This window comes from Falco rusticolus, chromosome 1, assembly GCF_015220075.1.
Source record: "Falco rusticolus isolate bFalRus1 chromosome 1, bFalRus1.pri, whole genome shotgun sequence".
Taxonomy (NCBI): Eukaryota; Metazoa; Chordata; class Aves; order Falconiformes; family Falconidae; genus Falco; species Falco rusticolus.
Genome location: NC_051187.1, coordinates 85,998,441 through 86,026,155, shown reverse-complemented (window position 1 = coordinate 86,026,155; position 27,715 = coordinate 85,998,441). Strand labels below are relative to the sequence as shown.

General features: G+C 53.5%; 1 protein-coding gene across 3 annotated transcripts in view; it reads right to left on the bottom strand.

The window, feature by feature from the left end:
* Positions 1-7,810, bottom strand: part of RNF24 (ring finger protein 24) — a 33,564-nt gene extending 25,754 nt beyond the window's left edge. Inside the window, exon 1 of one of the 3 annotated variants that reach the window (XM_037387638.1) lies at positions 7,756-7,810. Coding sequence is in view for 1 of the 3 variants with exons in the window: in XM_037387610.1 (XP_037243507.1) it covers positions 2,147-2,150 (4 nt within the window). In the remaining 2 variants the exon portion in view is untranslated. Of the gene's footprint in view, positions 1-2,146; positions 2,296-7,755 lie in introns of those variants that run through there. The other 2 variants (XM_037387618.1, XM_037387610.1) reach the window with 2 other exon arrangements.
* Positions 7,811-27,715: the final 19,905 nt, after the last annotated feature.

The window sequence follows — 27,715 nt, the reverse complement described above, 5'->3', positions numbered from 1 at the left end:
TCCCAATGTGCCACCCCCAAATAACGCTCAGCACAACAGTGAGGTTTTCTTTGGGTGCGAATACAAAGTGAGGCCAGGGTGGAGAGCTCAGCTGATGGAGAGCAGACCTACGTGAGCGCCAGCAGACAGGCTCCAGCCAGCTCTCAGGCGAGATCATCATTATTTATTCAGCCACAAAACATCTAACACCACACAGTCCTGTCCCACTTTGGATAGCCACTACTGTCACAGAGTCTCCAAAAGCCTCATCTTTTATCTCAGATACCAAGAGAGTGAGATGGTGGGTCTTAATCCAGCACTTCTCTCAACTAAAAAGCAAAAGAAAAAACAACCCTGCAGCTGCGTTAATAACCAAGGAGCCAGGAAATCACCCCAGGGGAAGCCCAGCCTGACGACGGGTTTTTATACAGAACAATAGAAAAATGAAAATCTTTAAAGCGCCATGGAAATATTTGCCTGCTCGCGACAAAGCTCTGCGTGAAGAGAAGTTTAATTCAATCCGTACGGTATGCCGGCAATTTAATTTCGCGCAGGCTGCAAGCACAAAGAGCCTCGTCAGGGGGAGGCACAATGCTCCGATGAGTTTATTTTAGTTGGAAGCCATCAGGTGGGAGACCGTGCTCCCTCCCACCCAATTCTGATGGATAATTTGGCTTCACCCTTTTTCTTACCTGCCAGGCTGCTCCTCCTGGCTTCAAACAGACTGACTGAAGAGCTGAAACCTCCTGCTTCCATGCCTGTTGGTTCCCAGGACAGGAATCTGCATGGCCCCAGAGCTCTTATATTTTCCCCTAAATAATCCTCCAAGCCAAGAAGCCAGGAAACCCACCACAATTTGCAGGCAGGGAGAGCAGCAACGGCCCCGAGCCTGACGATGGCTGAAAAAAGGAGGGTGGCTGCTCTCCCCACTCAGCGCTTTCAGTTTCTCTCTTGCAAATGCTCTCCTGGCATGATTTCCTCTAAGGCGCTTTTGCAAGTTAAAAGCTGTATTAGGAGCAAGATTAATGCTCCACAAGGATAAAAAAAAAACAACTTCGAATTGTTTAGATTGCAAAACGTCCTTTCAGATCATCAAGTCCAACTGTTAACCCAGCACTGCCAAGGACACTGCTGAACCATGTCCCTCAGCACCACAGCTACATGTCTTTTAAATACCTCCCCATCCCTGGGCAGCCTGTTCCAGTGCCCTTTTGGTGCAGACATGTTCCCTCACACCCAATCTCACCCTCCCCTGGCGCAACGTGAGGCTGTTTGCTCTCGTCCTGTCGCTGGTTCCTGGGGAGCAGAGACCGACCCCCCTGGCTACAGCCTCCTGCCAGGCCGTTGCAGAGCCACCGGGTCCCCCCCAGCCCCCTTCTCTCCAGGCTGACCCCCCCGCCCCCCCAGGCTGGTGCCCCAGCCAGACACTGAGGGGCTGGAGCGTGTCCAGAGACGGGCAGCCGGTGTCTCCAGGAGATGCCGTGGGAGACTGTGCCAGAGGCTTCACTAAGGCCCAGGCAGACACCGGCCACAGCCTTTCCCTGCCCACTGAGCGGGTCACCCTGTCACAGCAGGTGATCACAGCCGGGCCTGATCGCCGGGCTGTCCCATACGTGCCGCCTGGTGGCACTTGGGATGATGCTCCATAACCTTCCCCGGCACCGAGGCCAGGCTGACAGGGCTGCAGCTTCCTGATCCTCTTTCTGGCCCTTGTTGTAGACGGCCTCCAGCCACCACACTGCCCTTCTCGGCTCAGGAGCAGCCGGTCCCGCGGGCACCTTCCCTCGCCGGCTCCCTCACCGGCTGGGCCAGGGAGGTCTCTTCCACACGCTCCGGGAACCTCCTGGGCTGGTCCCTCCCTGCCGGGCTGTACTTCCAGCGGGCAGCTGCTAAGCTGAAGGCCCCCACCAGAACAAGGGCTGCCATTGTGAGACTTCTCCCAGCTGCTTATAGAATATGTCACCTGCCTCTTCGTCCCGGCTGGGTGGTCTGTAACAGACTCCCACCAGGTATCTGCCTTGTTGGCCTTTCCCTGACTCCTACGCATAAGCCCCCAACCCTATCGTCACCTTTGTTCAGCCCTGGACAACCAAAACACCCTGCAACCTACAGGGCTACCCACCGCCTCTCCTTCCTTGCCCATCCCTTCCGAAGAGTTCATACCCACCCATTGCAGCACTCCAGTCGTGCAAGTCATCCCACTGTGTTTCTGTGATGGCAACTACATCCTAATTTCCCTGCTGCACAGTGGCTTCCGGCTCCTCCTGCTTGTTGCCCACACTGTGATGCCTTTCAGTTGGGCTGTTGATCCCGCCACCTTTTTGGGGGGGAGAAGCCCCAATTCCTGCGTGACCATTCTCAGGCGGTTCCGTGGTTCTGACACATCCATGACCCTTGCGTCTTTGCTGCCGCATGGATCTCCATCCCCTGCCTCCACTGAGGTGGCAGACCGAAGGACCTCGCAAGCGTGCCGTCCCTCAAACGCTGCTGTGGTTCCCCAGGCTTCTCTCTAGTGAGCCTGGGTTTATCCCTTTTCCCCTTCAAATCTAGTTTAAGTCTCTTTCAACGAGCCCTGCTAACTCCTGCATGAAGATTCCTTTCCAGCTTTGAGACCGGTGTACCCTGTCCGTTGCTAGCAGCCTTGTGTTGTGTAAACTGACCTGTGATCAAAAAACCACCAAAATAAACAAGGAGAAGTTATTCCTGCTTGCTTATCATGTCCACAGCCCTGGAGCTTGCAGAAAAAGGAACCAGAAGGAGTTCCCCGCCTAGGCTTCCCACAGCCCTCTCTCCTCCTGCTTCTCAGTGTCTCGCCTGCTTTTTCCAAAGGCTGATCCAGTTTTAGCTCCAGCGTCGGAGCAACCCGAGACCTCGCAGCTTTCGGCTACGCCAAGGCAGCTGCTTGCAGCTAATTTGGTCTGTGAGGTCTGGCACCCAGCTCCTGCTGCCCGTCCATGCATCAGCACCGAGGCTTCTTGTTTCTCTCAGAGCAGCGAGGTCGGGCACAGAGTTGACCATCCTCCAGAAGCATGTCTTCTCCTCTCCTGCCACTGCTCATCCCCACCTTGGAGGCTTCACAATTGCTCTGTCCTCACCACGGATGCTACTGCTGGCATCCTTTCCAGGTGCTTTGGATGGCCACTCTTTCCTCCCATTGACATCCCTCTGGCACCGCAATCAGTTCATTAAGAGGACACAGGAGCCCCTGACACATAGTTGGAACTTTTTAGGTTTGTTTTTTTTCTTTGATGGAAAAGAAATGTGCGATACCGGTGAAGAAAGACACGCTGGATGGATGGCCTATGTCATCACTCTGGGGAGGGAAAATGATGCAGCTCCATCCCCAGTGAGCACTCAGGTACCGCTGCATCCTGGGATGGGGGAACCAGGTACTGCTCCAACCCACCATTCCTGATGAAGAAGATACTGAGGCTTTCCCATTCTTCAAGTTAGGAAGCAAGTTACCTCTGCCCATTGCTACTGTGAAACTGCGAGGGTTTTGCATCCTCTCTTTGAGCACGTGTTCGATGGGATCACCTGCATTTCTCAACCAAAAGGCACCCACTGGAGTCAGGCAATAGCTGAGCTCGCCTGCAGATAAGCCCCACATCACATCATCGCTGATGTCATTATTAAAGCGCTGTCAGTCACTCAGGGTGGGGACATGGGCAGGATGGCCACTCCCGACACAAAGTCTGAGTGGTTTCAGGGCAACATCACTATGAAGGGACAGGAGAGGGAAGTCTACACAAAGTAGATGTTATCTTATGTCAACAACACTCAGCTTCATGATGAATGATCACAGGAAATAAAAATAAACCGAAATCCAGCTCAGCAACACCAACCACAGTCCAGACCAAGGCACTTGAAGACCAGGAAAAGCTTGAAACCCAAAAAAACACTCTCCAGACTTTGACACCAATGGTTCCAAGGTGGTTGAAGACCACCAGAAGCATCTGCATCCCCAAGGGATGGAGTCCTGGGTTTACTGTGCAGCTGGGTGAGACAGCAGGAGTTTGACCCATTCGGAGAGGACCTTGTCTCAGCCGTGCCAAGCCCTGCCATCCCCTGGCAGAAGCATTTCAAGTCACAGTGGTGGGAGCAGGAGAAGATGAGCATGCCCAGCCATTCCTCTCCACCTTTTCTACACTCAGGTGGTGTTTTACGGCTACAAGCTAATCACTCTCAACATGTATTGTGCCGTACAGCTAACATGGAAGCGACAGCTGGGCTGTTGGGAGGGATGCCCCAAGAAGGAACATATGGAGAGGTGGTCCATAAGCACAAAAGCCCTTCTAGCAAAGCCAGGTGTCCTCGTATCATTCCATGCATCACTTAGTCCAGGAGATCAGCTGGAAATCAGACCTCCTTCAGAAAAACCCCCAGGCTTGGTTCAGTCTCACAGTCTGGAGACATCCCATGAACAGCTCTGCCGATGCCTCATCTAAATCTCCCACAGGACGTGGACAGGACTACTCTCTGGCCAAGAATAATGGTAGCAACCAGCAGTCATCATCTTATTCCCATTTGGCACGTATGGTCTTCCTTATTGAAGGTCAGACAGATCCCACAACATCCAGTGCATGTCAACCAAGGTGTCCTTCACAGCTGGTCCACCACAGGTATCCCCAGCTGTGCTCAGAGGTAAGTGGACTGAAGCCTGGGCTGCACAAGCAAGAGGTCCCACCACAGCTTACCCACCTCCACCTCCTGTGCCCCCAAACCTGAGACAGCCTTTGACCAAACAACAGTGCCAGTGACCCAGGCAGCATGCCTGGAGTTTCCAAACCCAGCTGGAGATGAGAAGGAAGGTCGTAGCCAGCACACCAGCTTTGGCATGAACTTTTACTGGTCTAAGAAAAATAAGCAAACCTGAACTGAGCAGGTTGTCAAGTGGAGCTTCAGGAGGTTGTGGAGGGGATTTACTTTGACAGTAAGACTGGGAGGCCCAGAGGTCACCACCACATTCACCTCCAGCAGCTCCACCACCTGCTCAGGACCAGGCCACTTTCACTTGTGGGCATCAGCACCTTGACTTGGTAACTGGATCACAGTATCCCTCCCAGCTGCTTTCAGCACACAGGGCTAGAAGGATTTCTTTTCCTGTTTTTTGCTGTGTTTTAAATATATCAATTAGTGCATTTTGGGTTCCTTCCACTTTGCCCCCAAGCATTTCTTCTGTCAGGGGCTATATTCTTCCACCACCAGTTACTGGAGGCAAAGGCTTGTTATTTTTCCGGGCTGGGGGCCAAATTTGTATTTAATTTTTGCTCCAGATGGCACAGCACTCTAGATGCGTCAGCTGGAGCATCTAACCTGTATGAATAAAGTAATAGAGCAAATAATCTGATTTACTCAGGGGCTGTTTGACACGCTCAAAGTAGCTCTATTTACACCCGTCATAAAAAAAGAAGTGTTAATATGAATTCAGGCTACAGTCTCGCTATCAAACTAAACACCCAGGGGAACTGAAAAAAATAGGAATCAAAATAATAATATTAAAACTTGTATTTTGCTTTCTCGCAAGTCAAGCATACAAAGAAAGGCTTATTTCAGCTGACAAGGCAGTCAGGTCTGAGCTCAGACCTGGGCTTCGTTCACCTTCCTCCTTCCTCACTGGCCCCAAAGCTGCTGTGGGCAGCGGGTCATGCAAACAGAGGTCAACCCTCTCCTCCTACAAGCAAGGAGGAGAGGTGCTGAACCCTGATTTCAGTGTGCGGTGCTGAGAGCTTATGGCTCTGCTCACCTGAGGAGAGGCGAGGACACGAGAGGACAACCACAAGATGCTCCAATTACGCTTCTGGCTAATTCACACCATTTCTAGGAAGGTGCCGCATCGCTCCACCACAGCCTGCAGCTGGGATATGTTCCCTGCAAACTAAACCACCCAAAATAACCCAGAAAAATAAAAAAAAAAAAAAAAAAAAAAAGAAAAAGAGATGCAAGTAGTCGGTTTATCTGCCTGGGCACACAAAACGCTGCACAAAATCAGCTGAGCCCGCAAACGTCAGGAAACAAAGGGACAGGGTTTTTGTTTTGTGCTTGCCTTTGCTCTGTTCAGAGCATCCTTGGGCTGCAAGAGCCCGTCCTGGCAGCAGCTGAGACAAAGGAAAGCCAGGAGCTGTAGGCAGGAGGCAGCTGGGGAAAACCGGGGCGAGGAGGCACCCGCATTGCCCTCCCCAGCAGCTGCGGAGCTGGGTTCGCATGTTGCCGAACACGTTATACATGGTAGGAAACTCGAGATCAAAGGAGAGGAGCGTGCCAGAGCAAGATGTCATCCAAACGCCCTGCCAAAGGTGTGCAAGGGAGGGGGGAAATAACCCCCAGACACACACGTTGGCACATTTGAAGGATCTGGCACCATTTATAGGTGCCCAGGGTGACTGGACCTATGGAGATGCTCTCCTCCGCCTGCCCAGGCTAAACAAAGACAGGCTGAAACTAAACAACAAACAAAAAAACCAAACCAAACCAAAACAAAAAATGCAGGAGGTGCATTTTTACCATTAGTTTTCAGTCCACGGGACCCCACACAAGTCTCCTGCCAAAACAGGCAAAGCAGCGGATGCTGGGACAGCTCCGTACGTGCCTGTATGGCAGGAACAGCAGCCCTGTATAACTCTGAAAAGCAGCTTTTCCCATTTCTGGGTGGTTTTTTTTAAGCCGAAGAAACCCACAGCGTCCTGTCTCAGCCCCAGGAAAGCAAGGCGACGTGCCTGACTCAAAGCCAGCAGCTACCAGGAACAGGGTGAACCGGGGACCCCAAGCCGAGCATGGGGTGGGACTCCCAGGAGCTCCCCCTCACAAAGGGTGTGTGGGGAGGATAGGGACACATCCCCTGCACAAGTCCCTGTCCCTTTGTGCCACCCCAGCCCCCTCCTCTGTCACTCCTGGGCAATGCAGTCACAGATCACGGTCCAGCCCCTGCTGCCCCCTCCTCCAGGCTGTCCTCTCTGCCCCACAAGTGGGGACCTTATGGGTCCCAAGTAGAAACCTTATGGCATCCCCACCGGGCTGCCAGCCACCCCAAAGGCACACCCTGGTCACCCTGAGGGCCTGCCCTACAGGGGTCTGCATGGGGGCAGGAAGGACAGACCATGCCCTGCAGGGCACAGTCAGGAGCAGCCCCATTTCCCTGTGGGGGTCCCTGCCCCGTCGGGAGGCTGCGGAGCGGAGCCAAGAGAACGGGCAGCCTATCCCCCACTGGGGCTGCTGAGGAGGGGGTGCCCCTACCTCACAGAGCAGTGCACAAGGAGGGGCCCTGCCCAAGGGGTTGCTGAAGAAGAGGTCCTGCCCCACAGAGGTGCACAGGGAGGGGAGCCCCTGCCCCACAGAGCGTCACACAAAGGCCCTGCCCCACAGAGGTTATAAAAGAGGGGCCCTCCCCCGCAGAGCAGTGCACAAGGAGGGGGTCCTGCCCCATAGAGCAGTGCACAGGGAGGGGAGCTCCTGCCCCACAGAGCATCGGACAACGGCCCTGCCCCACAGGGGTGCTGAAGGATGGGACCTGCCCCACAGAACAACGCGGAGGGAGGGGGCCCTGCCCCACGGCGGGGCCGGAGGAAGGCCCCTGCCTCACAGAGCGGTGCAGAAGGAGAGGGCCCTGCCCTACAGGGGGGCCCTGCCCCACTGAGCAACGCACAGGGAAGGGGCCGTGCCCCACGGCGGATGGGGGGAGCCGTGCCCTGCCCCACAGAGCGGTGCACAGGAAGGGGGTGCCCGGTCCTCCGGCGCCCCAGGGGGCCCCCACCGCCCCGCAGGCCGCCCCGCACTCACCCGCCGCTGTCCCGCCGAGGCTCGCGCCGGCCGCACTGCCCGGCGGCGGGGAGGGACCCGGATGGAGGAGGCCCCGCCCCGCCCCGCCCCCGCCCGGTGCCGGGCACCGCCTGGTCGCTTCGCTGCCCGCATTGCGCCTGCGCGGCGCCGCGCCCGGGGGCGGAGCGACGGGGTGACGTCACATCAGGGTGAAGGGGATGGCGGGTGGGGCGGTGCCGAGGGGGTGAGGGGAGGAGGGGTGGCACTGGGGGCCGTGAGGGGAGAGGGGCTGGGGCACGGGGGCTGAGGAGATGGTGTGAGGGGACAGGGGGTGACATTGGACCAGGCAGTGGTGAGGGGAGAGGGGCTCTGGGGACAGGATGTGGCTGTGGGGACAGAGGCAGTGTGGACCTGAGGTGACTGTGGGGACAGGAGATGGTGTGGGGCACGGAGGTGACATTGGAGGCAGAGGCTGTGGGGACATGAGGTGACTGTGGGGACAGGGAGATGGTGTGGGGACAGGAGGTGACATTGGAGACAGAGGCTGTGGGGACATGAGGTGACTGTGGGGACAGGGAGATGGTGTGGGGATCGGAGGTGACACTGGGGACAGGGGGTGCGGTAGTGGGGACACATGAGGTGACCATGGGAGCAAGGGCTGTGGGGACAGGAGGTGACATTGGAGACATGGGTTGTGGGGACAGGGATGGGGGTAGCAGTGGGTGAAAATAGAGACAGGGCGTGACAGCGGGGATGGGGTGATGGTGGTGACAAGACAGATGATGTGGAGGGGGGGTGACCCTGTCCAGGGTGGCAGTGGGGTCAAGAGGGAACAGGAGGTGACACTGAGGTGGGTGTGCAGGCAGGCACTGTCCTGCTCCGGTCACCTCTGCCAGCAGCCGGCTGTGCAGAGGGAGAAGGACCCATCCCTGACCCCATCCCCAGGGACATGACGTCATTTGTGAGAGAAGTGACACCACCCCCCAGTGCCAGGATGTCAGCTAGCCAGTGTCACCTCACCGGAACGAGCTCCTGTTGTCCTGAGGACAACAGGTTTTCTCTTCCCACCCTCTGAAGACAAACTGGGTGGGCAGCAGGAGAGGCCAGCGGGCACCTACACAGCGGGGGCTCCACACCCTGCCGCAGCCGGAACCGGGTGACAACTGGCGTGATAGCGGCGTGCGCGTCATCAGCTGCAGTGATTTACTGAGCGCAGGATCTCGGGCACATCAGTGACTCATCTCAACCTTATCAGAGCTCCTCTCAAGGTTTGAGGCGCCCGAGCTCATCTGGAGGATGCTATTAATGTGCCAAGGAAAGTCTTATCTTCCTCCGTTCCCAGCTGGGCGTGCGAAGCCTGGCAAGGCCAGATCCAATGGTGGGCAAGCCAAGGAGAGAAGGTAGGGCTGTAATTAGCTGTGAGTCTGTAATGAGAAACCCGTGAATACAGTTTGTCTGTCTGTTTCCATCCCTTGGCCCCACACACCGGGCTGTGCTGTGGCAGTAGCCACATCCCAGTGAAATCAAATGGCCTTTGCCGGCGATGGTGGGAAACTCCTCCAGCAGCGGGGACCAGCACTGCTTTCCTGCCTCGCCTCTCTCCAGGCTCTGCAGAGGTCTGTGACGTGAAGGTCCTCGGGCGCTCTTGAGAGCATGAACTAATCCCAGCTGCGACCTGCTCTACCCCGCCAGCGGAGGAAGGCAGCAGCGTGAGCACAGGATGCCCTAATGTGGTGTCATGGGAGAACTCGCAGCATCTTTGAAGACGACGCTGGCCTTGACCTCAGGATGCCTGAGCGATGAGACAGGGAGCCAGTTTGCTGGATGTTTTCACTGAGTGAAGCCTCATTCCTGCTGTGGGAATCCCCACTTTGCATGGGAGGGTTTTGCCTAAACATGCTCGAGCTCTCTTTAGCTGGGAGCCCTGGTGTCGACGAAGAGACTGCAGAGCCAGGGCTCTGTGAGGACCTACTGCCAGCAGCTAACGATGAATTTGGGAAGCAAATGCACTTGGAGATCAGGTTCTGCCATTCCTCCCACGCTGGCCAGCCGTCATCACCCCTGGGTGAAGCCTGGAGCTGCAGCTGGTGGAGGGGAATGCTGCTGGCCCCAAACGCAGTCTTTGTCCTCTGCACATATAGAATCGTAGAACGGTTTGGGTTGGAAGGGACTGTAAAGACCACCTAGTTCCACCTCCCTGCCATGGGCAGGGACACCTTCCACCAGACCAGGTCGCTCCAAGCCCCGTCCAGCCTGGCCTTGAATACTGCCAGGGATGGGGCATCCACGGCTGCTCTGGGCAGCCTGTGCCGGTGCCTTGCCACCCTCACAGTAGAGAATTTTTTCCTAAGATCTAATGTAAATCTACCCTCTTTCAGTTTAAAAAGTGTTATCCCTCATCCTATCACTAGACTCCCTCATAAAGAGTCCTTTCCCATCTTCCTTGGAGGCTCCTTTAGGCACTGGAGGGCTGCTCTAATGTCTCCCTGGAGCCTTCTCCAGGCTGAACCACCCCAACTCTCTCAGTCTGTCCCCACAGCAGAGCTGCTCCAGCCTCTGACCATCTTTGTGGCCTCCTCTGGAGCCACTCCAGCAGGTCCATGTCCCTCATGCCCCCGAGCTGGAGGCAGCGCTGCAGGGGGGTCTCACCAGAGCGGGGCAGAGGGGCAGAGCCCCCTCCCTCGCCCGGCCGGCCACGCTGCAGGGGATGCAGCCCAGGGCACGGGTGGCTCTCTGGGCTGTGAGCGCACAGTGCCGGGTCATGCCCAGCTTCTCATCCACCAGCACCCCCAGGTCCTTCGTGGGGCTGCTCTCAATGCGCTCATCACAGCAGGCTGTGATAATACACAAAGGCAAGCGATGCTCTGCATCTGCTCACACTGCTTCCTCTGTTATCCATATTAAAGGAAGAGAGTCTGGCCCTTATTAATAAATTGTTATTATTGAACTGGTTGGTAGAATCCGCGCAGAGCTGTGGGGATGTGTGCTGGCTCCAGCACCTCGCCGGGCTTTGTGCGAAGGGTGGGAGGGGGAAAACCAGCCCAGCCCAAGTACCGGCGGGGTTTGGGAAGAGCATGCTGCCAGCCGGATGGCACATGAGCATGGGCTTTCCATGGATCAGGACCAGTCCTGCGGCACGGCCTTGCTTGCTGTCACCACAGTCTGAGGATGCACAGGGCAGGGTGTCCCTGCAGGCTGCTCCTCTGGGAAGTCTGTGAGGGTTGATTTCTGAGGGACGGGGCTGCACTGGTGGGAGTCTGCATGTGGGAGAGTAGGACTCCAGCTTAGTCTGACTGTCAGGACCCAGAGGGAGCTGAGGACTAGCATGCTCAGTGCATGGCTTCTTAAATGCCACCTCCTCCTCTAGCATTCCTGAGCTGCTGAGACCTGGGAGGAGACTAGATGACATCCACCCCAAGGAGGTGATGACACAGGCATGAAGGAGTCTGGGGTGCAGGTGGAAACCAGGCTGTGACATTTCACCAGAGGAAGAAATTCCCTGGAAGAGAGAAAAAAATGCACAAACCAGCCCCACAGGCAGGGACCTTCTGCCCCTGGACCGTGGTGCGGGGTGGCTGTGGGGATTCCCAGTGCTGGCACTGGGCTTCCAGATACTGCCCCGCACCCAGACTTTGCTGCCACTACAGCAAACAGCTCCCTGTGATGCACTGTCCTCCCTGCCTCAGTGTCCCCTTTGGGAAGCACTGCTGTCTCCATGGGGATGTGGCCAGGAAAGTCCCCTTGGTGGAAGGGGAAGGATCAGATGAGCAGTGTCTTGTCTGTGGGCTGGTGGTGTGAGGCTTGCAGGACAGAGGCACCTGAAACTGGCTCATCTCGGGGAGTGGGGACATGTCCCTGAGCTCTGATTCACCACCCTGACTGCGGAGGAAACCATGCTGGTCACTTTCTCCCTGCTCCATGTGCTCCTGCTAATAACACCCACTTCATGTATGAGAAGATCCTTTTTTTCCTACCCGATGAGCGAAGGCATTTGAGGTCGAGCATGCCTGGACCTTCCTGCAGAGAGATGACATGGTAAGGAAGGGTGGGTCTGTCTTGTGGGGAAGGTGGAATATGTCTCCTTTCGCCTCTCATTCCTCTCCGGGATGTTTTTGCTTTGTGACAATCACCCGCCCTTAGTTATAGGAAGGCTCGCAGGCCGGCTGATGGACCTCCACCGCCTCCTTCCATCCCACTGCAAAGCTGCGGCTGCGCTGCACAAGCACAGCCCCCGCTGGCAAAGTGCGTAGAGCAGATGGAGCAGAGGCTGCCTTCTCTGGGGCCAGGGACCTCCTCCTCCTCTTACGATGCACATGACACTCCTCTGCACTGATCCAGTCTCTAGAGACACCCTGAAGTCTTTATTCTGATTTTGGGGAGGAAGCAGAGGGGGTTGAGGACTTGTTGTGGAGCAGCTCATCTTTAGGAGACTCTTCTCACAACACATGAACCAAGCCAGCTGCAAAGCTCTCCTCCTAGCACAGTCCTGAGCTCAGGTGGTGCTGGGCCACAAATGCTATGGCAGATCTGTTGTCATCGCAGGACAAAGGGGGTGACAAGCCCAGGGATGGGACCTGCATGTCCCTGTGAAGTGAGTGGAGGCTGGAGTGCTTGCAGCAGCCCTGACTCACCACCTCCTGCAGCCTGCCAGGATCTCCTCTTCTGAGGTTGCCTTGGGTGGATCACAACTTTCCTGTGGGACAGAGACAAGCTCTTTTTGGGTGGCATTTCAGTCTTGCTTGCGGAGAGAGCAGAGCTGGCAGAGTTTTGGGTTCCCCGGGGCAAGTTAGACCTACCTCCACTCATGTAGCCCAACAAAAGCAGTAATCTACTCTGTGGGCCTGATGGACCCAGGACTTGTCACTGCCCAAGGGCCCTCATTTGAGCAGAAAACCTAAAATTTGTCTGGCAAGGAGGTGAACACCAGCCTCAGCAGGGCTTGAGTGTAATTTTCCCTATTTGGATAAAAACTAATGAGGTGGCTGTGGGGGGAGACACCCTCTGACTTCCAGCATGGAGGAGGTGGTGGGAGGTGTAGATCCGTAGTGCTGTCACTGCCTGGTGACACGTGGCCCCCCGGAGCCCTTCCTGGCCTCAGCAGGGATTTCACAGGGCTAAAGGGTTTATCCTCAGCTGCGGCCTCAATGAAATGAGGCAGAAGGTGTTAGTGGGTCACACAGGAGAACTCCTGTTTGACCTTCCCTTCTCATCACCGACCCTCTGGTTGCTTCCCTCAGGGTTTGCCTGACCGTGTTACTGGGTGAGGTCTAAGCTGCCGAAATCTCATCCCTCAGCCCATCTGTCAGTGGCAGAAGCTGTGGTGTGAGCTCAACTCTGCCAGCAGCAATAGGCTTTGGCCATCTCAGCATGTCAGCTGTAGAGAGGACATAAAACCAGCCTACCTGGACCATCTATTCTTATATCTTGATTCTGCTGGTCAAAGGGACCTTCAGCCTGAGCAGTCTGGCCAAGCCTATCATGCAAGTGGTGTTGATGGGAGACCTGGGGGGCAGAGGAAGCGTTGGGCTCCTGCAGAGTGTCCCCTCCTCTGGCCCCAGGCCCCATGTGCCATGGTTTAACCCCAACTGGCAGCTAAGCCCGACGCAGCCGCTCGCTTACTCCACCCCACTCTCCATGGGATGGGGAGTCAGAAAAAAGGTAAAACCTGTGGGTTGAGGTAAGAACAATTTAATAATTGAAGTAAAATATAATTATAATACTACTAATAATAATATTGTAATGAAAAGGGAGAAAACAGAGAGAGGGATAAAACCCAAAGAGGACAAGTGATGCACAATACAATCACCCACCACCCGCTGGCCGGTGCCCAGCCAGTCCCCCAGCAGCGATCGGCCCCTCCCAGCCAGCTCCCCGCAGTTTATATCCTGGGCATGACGTTCTATGGTATGGAATAGCCCTTTGGCTAGTTCGGGTCAGTGTCCTGGCTCCTTGTGCAGCTCCTCGCTGGCAGAGCACGGGGAACTGAAAAGGCCTTGGCTTAGGGTAAGCACGACTTAGCAACCACTGAAACATCAGCGTGTCATCAACATTGTTCTCCTGCTAAACCCAAAACACAGCGCTGTACCAGCTACTGGGAAGAAAATTAACTTCATCCCAGCCAAAACCAGGACACCATGGTATATTGCTGTCAGGTCCAGGACACCTCCAGAAGCCTGTGCATCCTCCTCCAGCTCCTTCACTGGAAACAATCCCCCTCGCTCTGCCCCTTCTATTCCTTCTTCATCCACCATGACTGCTTGATGTCCCCATACCTTGCTTCCTTTTCTCCCCCCTTTCACTTGAGGTCTATGTTGTGGCCTTGCTCACTGATCCAGGAGGGAGCATGGCCAGCAAAGGACACTTGGTGAATGTCAGACTCATGCAGAACGTGCCCATCCCATACCTCTGCCTCTGAAATGGGATGAAGGGAACCTCCTCACTCCATCCCTGCTGCCACAGCATTGTTCAGCTGGTAGCACAGGCATTGCTCCACTTGGGGTGTAGGATTGCTTTCTCAGACCTCTTCTCCGCCCCTTTCACGGCGTCAGCAGGATTTTGATTTTGCCCCTTGCCAGACTGATGTGGAGTGGGGTGGAGCAGGGCAGACTATTCCTCTTCCTTGTAACAGGGCACGATTACCCGGGAGCTTTGACTCATGAATGGCTTTGTGAGTCAAGGAACAATGCTGCTTTTGCAGGGCTTGCCCAAGGGTGACCCACCTCCTCGTGACCCACCTCTGCGGTCCTTGCACCCACCCAGGGTGATCTCGCTGTGAGCATCACGTCCAGCTTAACGAGCAGAGCAGGTGTTGCTCCTGGGTGGCAACTCAAACCCCATGGCTCTTCCTCTCCGTTGATGCACTGTGGGGCTCAGCTGCAACACAGGATCCTGCCAGTCCAAATAGGAAAGGGGAATCTGGGTAATCACTGCTTGCACCCATGCTGGGAAGTAAATGGAGTTGGGGCCCGTTTTTAGGTGCTTGGAGGTGGCACAGCACAGCCTGCATCCACACAGGTTCATCCTCATCTTCATGCTGTGCTCCAGACTGTACCAAAAACGTGCCAAGGAAAAATGAACAACCTGGACATTGCTGGGCAATGCTGAAAGCTTTAGCTGGGGAAAGCATGGCTGTAGTGCTCAGAGCTACAGGCAGGGACTAATCCTTCCAGGAGTGTCCAGCCTCTGGCAGTTTGGGGTGTCCGGCACAGCCTGGAGCTGCTATCAGTGCCATCACAATGGAAAGCTGATTGCCATGGCTGTTTTCCTACCACTGAGGTCAGGAAAACTTTTCAAGTGCCTTCTTCTGGAACAGGGAGCATTTGCTGGTGGATGCAGGCAGTTTCCTGAGATGCAAGGAAGAGATCAGGAATTCCCATTAGGCAGCCAGAACTTTCCTCACCCCATTAGCGCTACAGGGCTCTGCCTGTAGCCTCCTGCTCACGGAAAAAGACCCTTGTTTAGCCTGAGTTCCCTTGTCCTGTGCAGGATCTGTCACTGGTACAAGGATGGACAGGCAGGGAAGAGCAGAGGATGGGTGGCAAATGGAGAAGTAGGCTTAGGGCGGGGTATGCAGCCCCAGTAATGGGCAGATTTGTAGACGGGAGAGGGCAGGACTGCTCCTCAACCTCAGTGGTGTATGGACCATGGAGGGATGAAGAGGGAGAAGGACAAAGGAGGGATGTTTTTGGAAAGAGAAAAAAAATCTATAAATAGTAAATGAGAAAGTTCCTTAAAAGGAGGTCAAACCGGTTTGCCGAGACAGTGTGTACATAGGCCTCATGGTGACTAATGCACAGAAAATGTGATGCCTTGCTGCAGTGATGCTGCCAGGGCCACCATGGCCTTGTCCTGTGGCTGGGGACCCACCATGTCCCTGTTGGGGATGGGGCATTTACCAACAGGGACCAAGCTGAGAAGTGCCACATTCATTGCCTACAGGAACCAAACCAGAGCTGAGAACTGAAGGAGGGGATCCAAATTCCCCCTTACCCTTAAGGGTGCCCCAAGTACATCATCCCACCCACAGAATACGCAGGCAGGGAGTGAAACCAGCTGCATCCTTGGTTGCAGCTTCCACTCATTCAACAAAATCCACCGAAACTGGACAATAGGGGCAAGGAACACGCATGCAAGGTGAGACGAGAGCTCTTCCTGGCTCAAAGCCACGGTCCATCTCTGCTAGTATCCATCAGCTGGCCGGGACCGAGGGGAGCTGCTCGGGAGGAATGCAAGGCAAGGGCCAAGCCAGGGTAATGCTTTCCACATTATATTCTCTCAGTTTCCGGCAATTTGCTGCTTTGGGACTTCCTGAGCCAGAGGTTGTATCCGTATCTTTCTGTTTAACTGTACTTGATGGACTTGTGGAGACGGGGTGATCACGCATGCAGTGTCTCCTTGGGAAAAAAGAGTTCAAAGGTAAGAGTGAATGCTGGGGTAGGCACTTTTGCACAGCCGTGGTTCAGCTCCAGGGTTGCTTTAAATATGTGATAAATATAATAAAAGGTGTCCGTACAGCTATGTTCCTCCTCTCTGCCTGGTGTAACGTGGAGGGCTGAGCAGGATTCAGCCCCGGGGCCAGTGGGTTTCCACATGAGACTGCAATACAAAACATCTGGAGAACATCAGCCATAAAGAGACAGGAATGCTCCAAACTAGGAAAGGGTCCAAGCTGCCCTCCGCAGACTCAGATGGTCACACACACGCACACACACATACACATACACACACGTACACACACACAGTCTCACCCCAAAAGCTCTGCCAGGCCTTCAGTCGGGTTTTTGCTGTAGTGCATCCTGTCCAGGAGTGTTTGGGGTTTGCAGGTGGGATCCATTCCAGGCACAGTTTTGGGGTACGCTTGGTCATGCGACTATGCAAGAGCTGGAGTCTGCAGTTCCTGTGATCTGCCGTCTGCTTTGTCTCACCAGCATCCCTCTGAGACTTGGCAGTTTCAGGGATTTTACACCCCTCCAAGCAGCTGTGTTGGAAATGGAAGGCGATTCCCACCTTACCAGGAGCAGCCACTTCCCTCTAACACATTGATTTAGCCATAAGGTGGAGTGTTGGGCCAAAATTCGTCACTGCCCCAGGGGTTTTGAGGGCAATTTGCTTTTTGGATTTTATGTTGTTGTTGTTGAAATAGAGATCTTGCAATCAAAGCATGAGGAGGGGAGCTGAGAGCCCAGAGAATCTTTATTAAATAGAGTCCTTTCCTCAGATCCTCGCGGTGATGCCTCAGTTTGGTGATGCCACACTTGATCGGCTAGGTTTGATTCAAAATTAGGCTGGGAAAGACCTTGCAGAGAGACGGGGTTCCTGGGTAAAGCCGGGGACCACTTTCACATGGGGGACAATTTCCCAGCAGGTGAAAGTCAGAGGAGATGCATTTGTGCGTGGAGGTGGTGGGGTGCTACCTGGCTTATGGCATCACAAATAAGTCAGGATGCAGGTGGGCAGGGGTATGAGATTTCTCCTATCCCATGCCAGGTCCATAGGATATGGGGATGTTGCCATGTTCAAGGGGCAGCAGCATGTGGGAGGAATCAGAGAAGACCTCATGCAATGGACATCAAGGGTCTCTGAGTGTTGGAGGGCCACCACTGCAACATCCAGCAGATGGGATGACCAGAGCTCTTCTGATTGCGTAATGCTTTTGGAGCTGAGGACACTGAATTTGGGACCCAGCATACTGTTGGTGAGCCTCCTGCCTCATGTGAAGAGTGGATCCTTCGTGGAGCGAGCTTTAGGTAGCAAATGACTCTGCAGATCCAATCATTTCTATCCTTAAATAAATAAATAAATAAACAAACAAATAAATATATAGAGAGGAAAATAAATCCCCTGGAGCTGCTGCAAGAAATGACATCTCCAGCCTTGTTCTCATGGCTACCACTGGGGCCAGGCTGGAGGGGCCAATTAATTTGCCTCTTCCATGTCTGAAAAAATCTGGTGAAGTGGCCATCAGGCACCTGCTCTTGTGTGTTGGTGGGAGGCAGGCACTGCTCCTCTGAAGTTGCCTTAAAGTCGGGAGCGAGGAAAGTCCCCACCCTTCGTACCAAATGCAGATTTACCTCCTGCAAGTATGGGCAGAGCTGTGGATCCTGATAGCATCGCTCGCCAGTAAACACAGAGTTTCCCGTGGAGCCGGCTGAGCCCGGTCGGGAGAGCGAGGAGAAGGAAATGCTGAATGCATCATCAGCAGGGGCCACCCAAAAAGGCTCTCCTCTAATCCTTCCTCCAGCACTCGCTCCTCTGAAGTGTTTTTTTTGGGGGTTGTGGGTCTTGGCCTTTCTCAGAGCTGTTTGCCTTGTGGTTACGGGAAATTTTGCCTCTGTTTATAGGAAGATTCAGTCCCTGCCCCGAGCATCTTCCAGCTCTGGCTGCTCCCCTACACAGCATGGAAGGAGAGAGCCAAGGACTCGCTGGGTCAGCACATCCTGCCCACAGTCATTTCTAACCTGTTTTTCTCTTGCTGGACCTGGACACCAAAGCACCCTGCAAACATGATGCTACCCTGGCAGCAGCATGATGAGATGGTCACCCCCTGCCTTTACACCCCAATGGGAGTCTGCAGCTCCCAGCACGGTCATCAGCCCTTATACTAAAGCAGGGTGAGAAGGGACTTCCCATTCCACCTGCGGACAGAAGCTATGATGCTTCTGCAAAGCTTCCCTGGCCCTGGCCAGCCATGGAGGGGAGTGGTTGGCTTTTCAGGAGGTTGGCATTGATGTCACACAGGAATTCAGAAATTTTCATGATTAAGCTGGTGGGAAGCAACAGAGCTGAGTTTGCAATGTGAGCCCAGGGAGAGAAACCCAGACCTCTTGTTACACACATTGTGAGAAATGATCCCAAGTGATCTCCCCCGCGCCATCCTGGCCCTGTAACGGGAGAAGGTTAGCTTCTCATGGGGGGATTAAAGCTGCTCGTGAGGCAGAAAATCAGTGTGCAATCACCCAGGTAGAAACGGCAGTGAATGAGGAGGGAGAGGTGGGATCCTCCGCTGAAGCCATAATTAAGGTGATTGCACAAGGAGGGGGTAGATGGGGAGGTGGGCATCCCTTACTCTGCATGAGCTGGGCCAAGAAAGTGAGAGAAGATGCATGATGCTGGCTGCACCCTTAAATCCTCCCATGCTTGCAGAGAAACAGCAGCTGGGAACCCTCTGGCCAAGGTGCGCCCCGTGCCTCTGTTTCCCCAGGTGTAAAATGTAGGTGAAAACCCTCACAGGGGTTTTCCTTCCTCTTGGGTGGGCTTGGGGCTTCATCGATAGGGTGATGGGGGTGATGCTGAAGGTGTTTTTCTCCTCTCTGCGGTGAAATCCTCCTGCAAACACCTCTCCAGTAGGAGAAATCCCAGCCCAGCAGCACCTTCGCTAAATGGAAGCCATGCCTGTAAGGGCTTCACCTCTCCTCCCACCCTGACATGTGGGTGGCCAGTCCTGAAGTGCAGGTGTGGCACCGGGATTCTCCCCGCAAACCCTTTCTGCATTTATAATGTGGATAAATGGGGAGACTGGAAGAACTGGGGCTCAGCAACTGGAGTAATTTCTGAGCATAAGGAAACACAGCACGCCACGTGTCTGCCCCCATGATGTCCCTGCCTGTTACTGGGCTAATTGGGGATGCAAGGCTTCATCAGATCTTCTCTTCCTGGGCAGTGCTGGGAGCAGCCCAGATAAGCTGTTGCCTGCATGATGCTTGGTCCTGCCCCAGTGTTGTTTATTTCTGATCCTCACGACATCCTGGAAATGAACTAATCCTCTTTTGATAGCTGGGGAAACTGAGGCACGGCCCATTGGGGTGACCTGTTCTCCCCAGAGACATCCGGCTTTGTAATGTTCTTCTCAGGGCACCAAGTGATGGTCTTTCACATTGCTGCTGGAAATAGAGGGGGAAAGATCAGCAGCTCCCATGGGAAATGGGACACCATGGTGTGGGACACTGTCACATGGAAAGGAGAGAGCAGGAGGCCCTGGAAAACATATTGCAGCTCCCTCAAAATTTGAGAACTCCAGGTCAGAGCTTTGGTTTGAACTGAAGAGGATTATTACCTCTGCAGAGCAAGGCTGGGAGACCTGCAGCTCAATGCAAAGTTGTCCCAAGGCCTTGGGAGAGGCCAGTCTCGCTGGCTTGACCCAGAAAACTTGGGCTGTGTCCTCAGCATTTTGAGGATGGCATTGGGCAGTTGCGTTGGGTAACCTTGCTCAGCAGCTGGCCAAAGTCCATCCTGAACCTGGGTGCTGCAGCAGAGCCACTCTCCTTGGGGGGGGGGGGGGGAGGGGGCAGAAGGTGCTTTTCACCCCCTGTCCCACCAGCCCCGGGGAGAGCTGGGAGAGCTTAGAGTGCGAGTGCCCTTCCAACCAAGGACTTTCCTGCGCAGTATCAGGAATTTTCAAGCTGAGCATCTTTGGGATGATTTATGATCTATGGAGGCTGGTCCCACGGAGGAGGCACCTGCCTCCATTCACGTAGCTGATGCCCTGTTTTGTGTGCAGGTAAGGACCACATGACCTGGGCAATGCTTCATACACCTCTTGGCTGGATGCCTTTCCCGTAAAACTGGGGTGCATCACATCCAGCTGGCAAGCTGGTAGGGAGCTTTGACTCAGCTGGACTTGGCTCTGGCTTTGAAACATCAACCCGGTCCCTTGTGAAAACCTACTCTTCTCGCTGGAAGGAATTTGCTGGATGAACCTTAGGTCTCACTGTATCTTTTTATAACTCTGGGTGGAGAAAGCTGAGCCACTGTGTGAAAATCCCCACCAGAGAGGAAAGGGGTCCCGATGCTCAGTTAGACAGTCCATATGAGGGTGGCAGGAGTCACTGAGCTGGGGTCCCCCTCTGAAGGCACCACAGGGTGTGCCACCAGCAGTGCTGATCTGTACTGCTTCTGCTACCACCTTGTTATGGAGGGGGACAACCTCTTCCCCGGGGCCAGCAGCTCCCTCTGTCCCTCCCATGCCTGTGCCAGGCTGGAGGCCACCAGCATGGACCTGAGGAAGGAGACAGAAAGCAGGGAGCTGGAATTTGGGGATCTATTTCTGTCCCTGCCCTTGACACAGCGTAGAGCCCTGGACACCCCCAGGTGTTATGCAACTGCTTGGCATCAAAACACTGATGTCAGAGCCTTTACTTGGCAGCAGGGAAGTGTTTCAGGGATACTGCGGTGGATGCTGTGCCACCGGGTCCCCCTCCCCAGGGCTGGGATATGGCCTGGGAAGGGCAAGGTATCACCATGTCCCTCCGGCCCCTGAAAGCACTCAATGGCTAGTGCAGATGGCCAAAGCAAAGTATCCCCAACATATGTGGGGTGCCCTGGGGCACTTGAGGAGCTTTATTCTTTTTTTTTTTTTTTTCCCCCAGCATCCTGAGGTTGGTTGCGAGGATTCCCAGAGCCAACGGTGGGTCTTTGCATTTTTTGGGCAACACCAAAACAGGGAGAAGGGATGCTATTCATCAGGACAGAGAATGAGGTCAATAGAACCTCCTTAAGTTCAGCAGAGGCAAATGTCATACCTCAGGACAGGCTGGACACCTGCACAGCAGGACCTGGGACCACTGCAAGACCACATTTGGAGACCATGTCCTATTCTGAGCTCCCCAGTCCAAGAGAGACCTTGGTGTACTAGGGCCAGGACAGCAGATCCACCACGCTGGCTGGACTGTGCTCAGAGTAGCTGGGTCTGTCTTCTGTATGGGAGAGAAGAGGAAATCCACAGCTGCCCTCAGCTGGTGAAGAGGTCGTCATCACTACCGATATTCACTCTAAGGCAGGCATGAGCAAATTCTACCTACTTGCATACTGAGATCTATTTGCATATTGAGCTAATTAATTCTCCCCCATGTCTTAGGAAGGCTATCCTTGTTGCTTTGCTCAAACCCACCAGGAACTGAACATTTTCTTCTTGGCTTGGAGGAAAGCACTTGCACAGTGGGCAGAATTCAACCCCAGGGGAGAGGAGAGGTTGGCTCCCCCAGAAACTGTTCAGATCACCCACACCGTGGCTGCAGCAGGGCGATGTGCACCCATGAATAAGGCACACACAGCCCCAAGTTTGTTCACACTCCTAACCGTGATCTTAGTTTGAAACAACTGATGATGTTTTATTCCCCAGTGAGGGAATAATTACATCGTTCAAAGATAATACAGCTCATCTCACTCTGCAGCTCAGCTTGGCTTTTATGTTTCCTCGTGAGGAGGAATATTTCTTCAAGCTGTGGCTCAGACAGGGCATTTTTGGCATAATCAGGATTTTACTTTGTCATTTGTCATTCCCAGACATTTGTTTGCCTTGAAAGTCCCCTGGAAAGCATGCTGGGGTTAGTGCAGGGCTGCCTCCATCTTCTTGGCTTGTCAGGCTCCCTGCTTTCTGCTGGAAATCACAGCCCTGTGGAGAACCCAGAGGGTCATTGCTCTGGTCAAGCCATCTGATGGTGGATGCAAGAAAACCATGGAGGTGTCAGGGACTCCCTGATGCTGGGGGTCTGACTGTCCTGTGGTCAGAAAAATTGGGGGGGAACAGTAACATCTCAAAATGCACCAGGTAATATAGCAAAACACCCACCCACCTATGTCCTGAGGGGACCAGGGAGCACGTGTGGGCTGATCCCCTGAAAATTCTCTATGACTGGTCTCTGGAGGGGCTGTCTTTGCTTGGGATGTGAAGCAGAGCTGAGGGCTGGGGATTTTCAGCTTGTGATTCGGACCTGAGTGACACGGGATGGGTGTTTTCGGTGGCCTCGGCGCTGATGGGATCCCCCATACCACTGGTTTCTGAAACTGGATCTCGGTGATTTCCAGCATGCGGTGGGTGACCTAGGACATTGCCATCCTCTAGTGGCTATATCCAGAAGCACAGCAGTGATGGTGGGGCGGAGATGTCTCCGGAGTCGCAGGCGCCATGCAGGGCATGTGGCTCTTCTCTGGGAAGGTGGGAGAGTGGGGTTGGGAGGACCTGCATGGATGCTCTCCTTTCCCCTTCCTCCATCAGCAGTGAAGGTCGGGGGCAGCTTTTCTTGCCTGAAAAGTGCTTGGTGTCCACTACCACTAGCCTTTAGAAACCTGTATTTAAAACTCTGCTGGCGATGCTTTGCTCAGGGACTGGTGCTTTGCTCTGGTCCGTGCTGATGGGACAGGCATGGCTGTGGCTTCACCTGCTCAGTGTGAAGACAACAGTGCTGCCCTGCTGAGATTTTCAGTATATTTACCCCATCATCATCCACACAGACACTGGAGAATGACGTAAAGCCAGGCCTCGCTGCGGGCTGGTCCATGTACAAGTCCTCATGCCACACTGCTATCTGCAGCCGACACCAAGTTCCTCTGAGGGCTACAAGTCTTGGGTCTGGCTCTCCAAGGAGGGGTGGATTTGGAGGCCAGCTACTAGCTCTGTTCATTCAGATAAATTCCTGTGGGCTGTTTAGAATGAGGAGCTGTGTTAGATAGGCATGTGAGAGCCCGGTCTTTCGGAAATTTTTTCCATTTGTAAGTTGTGGTCTTGATGTCTCCCCACGCTTACTTGAGCCGCATCTTCAAAGTGTTCTTGACTTGAACCTACTACTTGGGCCTACAACTGTGTGGAGGTTGTGTAATGTTAGGAAGGACAGAAAAGACTCGCTTCCTCTTTCCAAGCAGGAGAAAGTGTGTTGGGAGCTGCTCCGGGGACAAGGAGTTGCTTAGTGAGGTGTACAGAACCAGGGAGGAGGTCCCAGGCTGGAGGTCTTGTGGGCCAGAAGACAGGGTCACTGCAGCAGGGGTGTATCCATGATGCCGTCTGAGCAGCAGGTGAGGTTAGTATCTGGCCAGGCCAGGGCACAGGGAGCTGGCTTATGTGGGAGACAGATGAGGGAGAGAAGGGAAGGTAAAAGGGGTGACTCTGGCATCCCTTTAAGCATGCGTGCATCATGCTTGAGGGACCCCACGCTGGACCTTCAGTGACGGTGGAAGGAGATCCCACTGCCTCCATTCACCAGGTAGCCTGAGAAACTGGTTGGAGGGCAGCTGGCCAACATCTGGCTCTGGAAAGATCACATGCTTCTCCTGCTGCAGAAACAGATGAGGGCCAAGCTGGGGAAACCCTGGAGTTAGCAGGAGTGATGGACCAGTGACCATTGCAACTGGCCTGAAGTCCAGCTTTTTTTTTTTTTTTTTTTTGGCAAAGCCAGGATTTTACCTGGTCTCCCAGATCCATCAGAGCACTAGGTCTTGCCCCCTTCCCATGCCTTGTGCCAGTCTCGAGGCACTGCTTTGTCATGGAGGGAGCATGCGGTGGGGAGCATCTCTGGAAGGCCATGTGCTGGGGGAGCAGAGCCAGTGGCTGTAGGGGTTCATCTGTTGAGCTACTCCCTGCAGAGGGGACCAGGCAACTCAGTGCAGCAATGGAAGGGACAGTGGTGGGAGCAAGGAGACAGAAAGGAGATATCTGCAGAAGGGAGCCATAAAGCACTTTTTTTTTTTTTTTTTTTTTAGATAAACCCAAACCAGGGCTAGGCCCTGAGCGAAATCTCATCAGACCCTGGTGGGCACATGAACATCACAGGGCCTGAGATGTGGCTAGCACAAGATATTTACTTTAAATCCTGACAGCCCTATTTCCCCTGCCTGCCTTCCTCTCCCAGACACAGTCCCTTCTCACCACAGGATTTCCTGTAGCGATGGACACAGCTGTCCCAGCTACATCAGACCTCCCTCTGCTCACATGCCGATGGAGAGGGAGAGGGAGGGGAAGAAGGGATGGAGTATTGACCATACCTCTCTGCAGGCAATCATCATGCTTGAAGCTGTCGTTGCATCTTCTGGCTCCTTGGTGGGAAACGCATGTCGCTGGATACACATCCCTTTGTACTTTTTGTGATGCTGACCTTATTACTCCCCTGTCCAAGAGTACAAAGGTTTGAAATCTCACTCTGCAAACTTGAAATATAGATTGGAAATGTGGGAATCCTATCTCTTTGCACCAGAAACTGGTTTTGTTTTATGGCATCTTGCACAAAGTGATCCTGGCCCATGAAAGAGTAGCTTAGGAACCAAAACAATAAAATCAATTAATAGAAAAATTATTATAGCAACTAATTAAGAACAATACACCAGGGATACTGACACTTCTGGCTGCTGGCTGGATCTCTGATGCCCTAGCTTGTGTGGGTGTTCACAGGAATACTGCATGAATAGATCTTCAGGCAAGAAAAATATTTGGTCCATCCAGCTGCACAGAGGAGGCTGAAAAGATAGGACCTAATGGTTCAAAATCAAGAAGACAGACCAAAAAAAGTCCAAACAAGATACTTTAACAATCCAAGAATTCCTAAGTCGGTATTCCTGAGGTCTGAATGTGCTGGTCAGTCTATCCTGCTGATCCCAAATGAGATATAGATACTCTTGGCCACAGCAGATTTTCAGATTGTTCACAGCTTTTGCTGTATCTGCAATCCTGTCATTTTGTGGTTTTGATGGAAATCTGCTACCCTCCAGCTGTCTGTTGCTGGATTACAGTCTCCAGCTGCATTTCTCACTGGAGCACCAGCTCTGGCGTGAGCAAGCCCAGAGCTCTGCAATGCTGCTTCCACGTGTGTTCAATGGCCAAGCTAGCTGGAAACCCCAGGTCAGTCTGTGCAATTTGGAACTGCATTCTGGTGAGGCTTTTGGTGGTCTTAATATGTATTAGGAGCTTGTGACAGGTCATAAGCCTGCTTTTCCAAGGACAAAGAGGACTGCTTTGTGCCTTTGGAGCAAGCTACCCATGCAGAGCTTTGTTTGTGCAGTGTTGAATTTATTTGGTGGCACTGTCCCCTTGCTAGATCCCAAAGCACCCCTCTTATTTCAGAAGACCTGTCCTCTGTTGAAGATACCATCTTCAGTGGTCCAAGCACTGGAAGACCATGCATGATTTCCCTGTGATTCTATGGGTAGCTTAGGGAAAGCATCCCATCTGGGCAGTCTGGTGCTCCACGAGCTGCTCATGGTCGGAAGACCAAGGACCCCTGCAGGTATCAGTGGAAAACTGAAATGAATTAGTTTGCATCCCCACCCCATCTCCCAGTGAGGTGACAACTGATGCCACCAGTGCCATGGACTGCAGGGCAGCTGTGAAGGGCAGCCTGAAGCATGTCTAACACCCATGGAGGAGGGGCTGAGAGGACCTCCTCTGGCTATGGCTGTGCTTGTAGGGCTTTATCCAGAGGACATGAAGAGTACACTGCCTTTTGTCCTGAGCTGGGAATGGGCTTCTCTGGGTTTTTACCATTTTGCTCCATCCACCCACCCACCCACCCACCCATCCCCCCATCCCTCCATAAATAACTCACTCCTTTCTAGTGCCCCAGGGCATCTCTATTTCAGTGGCTGGTGAGGTGCTGCCTCTCTAAAGGGAGAGCTGGTATCTATCATTAACATGCTCCTTGTTTCCTGTTATAAAACTTTGTCTTTAATTACTGATAACTCTGCCAGACTTTACTTTTTCTCCAGGCTGGCTGGCTGCCTGCAGACTGAAACGTTTTTGGAAAAATTCAGCTAAAATAATTCAGCATTTTGCAAAAGTGAGATTAGAAGAAAAAAAATGTTTTGCCCCTGTTGGGTGGAGAGGGAAGCTTCCAGCTGTTTTCTGCAGCTGTTTCGTTCCTCATGCATCAGAGGGAGGCCTGAAATCAGGGCAATCAGAGGGGGGAATGTCCTTGCATTTGCTATACCAACAGTACTTCCCAAGGATGGGGTTCTGTCCTTGAGCAGATCTCTTCCTTGTCTGGCAGCAAACCATCTTCTCTGTTGGCCACATGCCTGTTGCAACCTCCTCCTGGCATAGCAAGGCTGCTTCTTCCTGCAATGCTCAGTCAGGGAAAAGGAAGAAAGGACTGTAGGCTTAACATGAAAGCTTTTAACATCTTCCTAAAATTCCTTTTCAGTCCTGGAAAAGTTTGTAATACATTCATTCTATAAAGCCAGTGCTTCCTCCCTCCCTAAGTTTCAATCCAGTAGAAGCAACTTTGCTCTCTGAGGCAATGACCTGGCATTCCTGGGTCATCCCTGTGGGGCTGGTGGATTTAGCAGAGGACCTCCAAGAGACTGGGGCTCTTCTGGCACCGCAGCTAGAGGTAGGTGGGATATCCCAGTCCTACACAATTGGACCGCTACACAATTCAACCAAGCCCTGGTGTCCTGATCTATCTCCTGTAGTGGTAGGACTGGACTGTAATGCTATGCCAGGATGAGTACACAGGCTGTGACCTTCATCTGGTTCTTCATTTTATCTCCTCTTCTACTTTATAAAATCATTTTGCTTCTCATGCTGGGACTGCTTAACTATGCGGTTGCACTTCTGGTGCACATCAAAAGTCTCAATGTGATTGCCCAACTTGCTTTTCCCAGGAGATGCATCAGCTCATCCAGAAGATTAAGGCATGATTTTCCTTTGCTGGAACTGACCCCCAAAACATGAACCCTCAAAATCCCCCACCACTACCTTTGTGGAGATGGGGCAGAAGCTGCAAACCAGGGATGTCACCAAGAAACCCTCCATACCCTTCTCTTCCTCCACCCTGAGCTGAGAGGCAGACGGGGCTCCTGCAGAGGCTGGATCTGGGTTAAACTTGACATTGGAATTGCTTCACCATAGAGCAGTGGCTCTTTCTTACCATGCTGTCTCACACAGGTTGGGATTGTGCTTGTACAGAAAGTTGTAAGAGGAAAATCTGGGCTTGTTCCAGGTTCTTTACTCTCTGATGTGTGGTTTGGGGCTGTCCATGCAAATTCTCTACCAGTTTGCCTAGATGGGGGTTCTGTCTTCCCAGACCTTGGCTAGAAGGAACCAGGATCCTGCTTCCATGCTGCTCACAGAACTCTTCATTAAATTTGCTTTATTTTTTATTTCTGCAGATGTTAACCTCACCTTTCCTTTTAGCTGAATAACTGTTGTTTCTGGTGGCTTTCATGGCATGTAGGAGAGGGTGTGAACGCTGGCACAGGTTGCCCAGAGCAGCTGTGGATG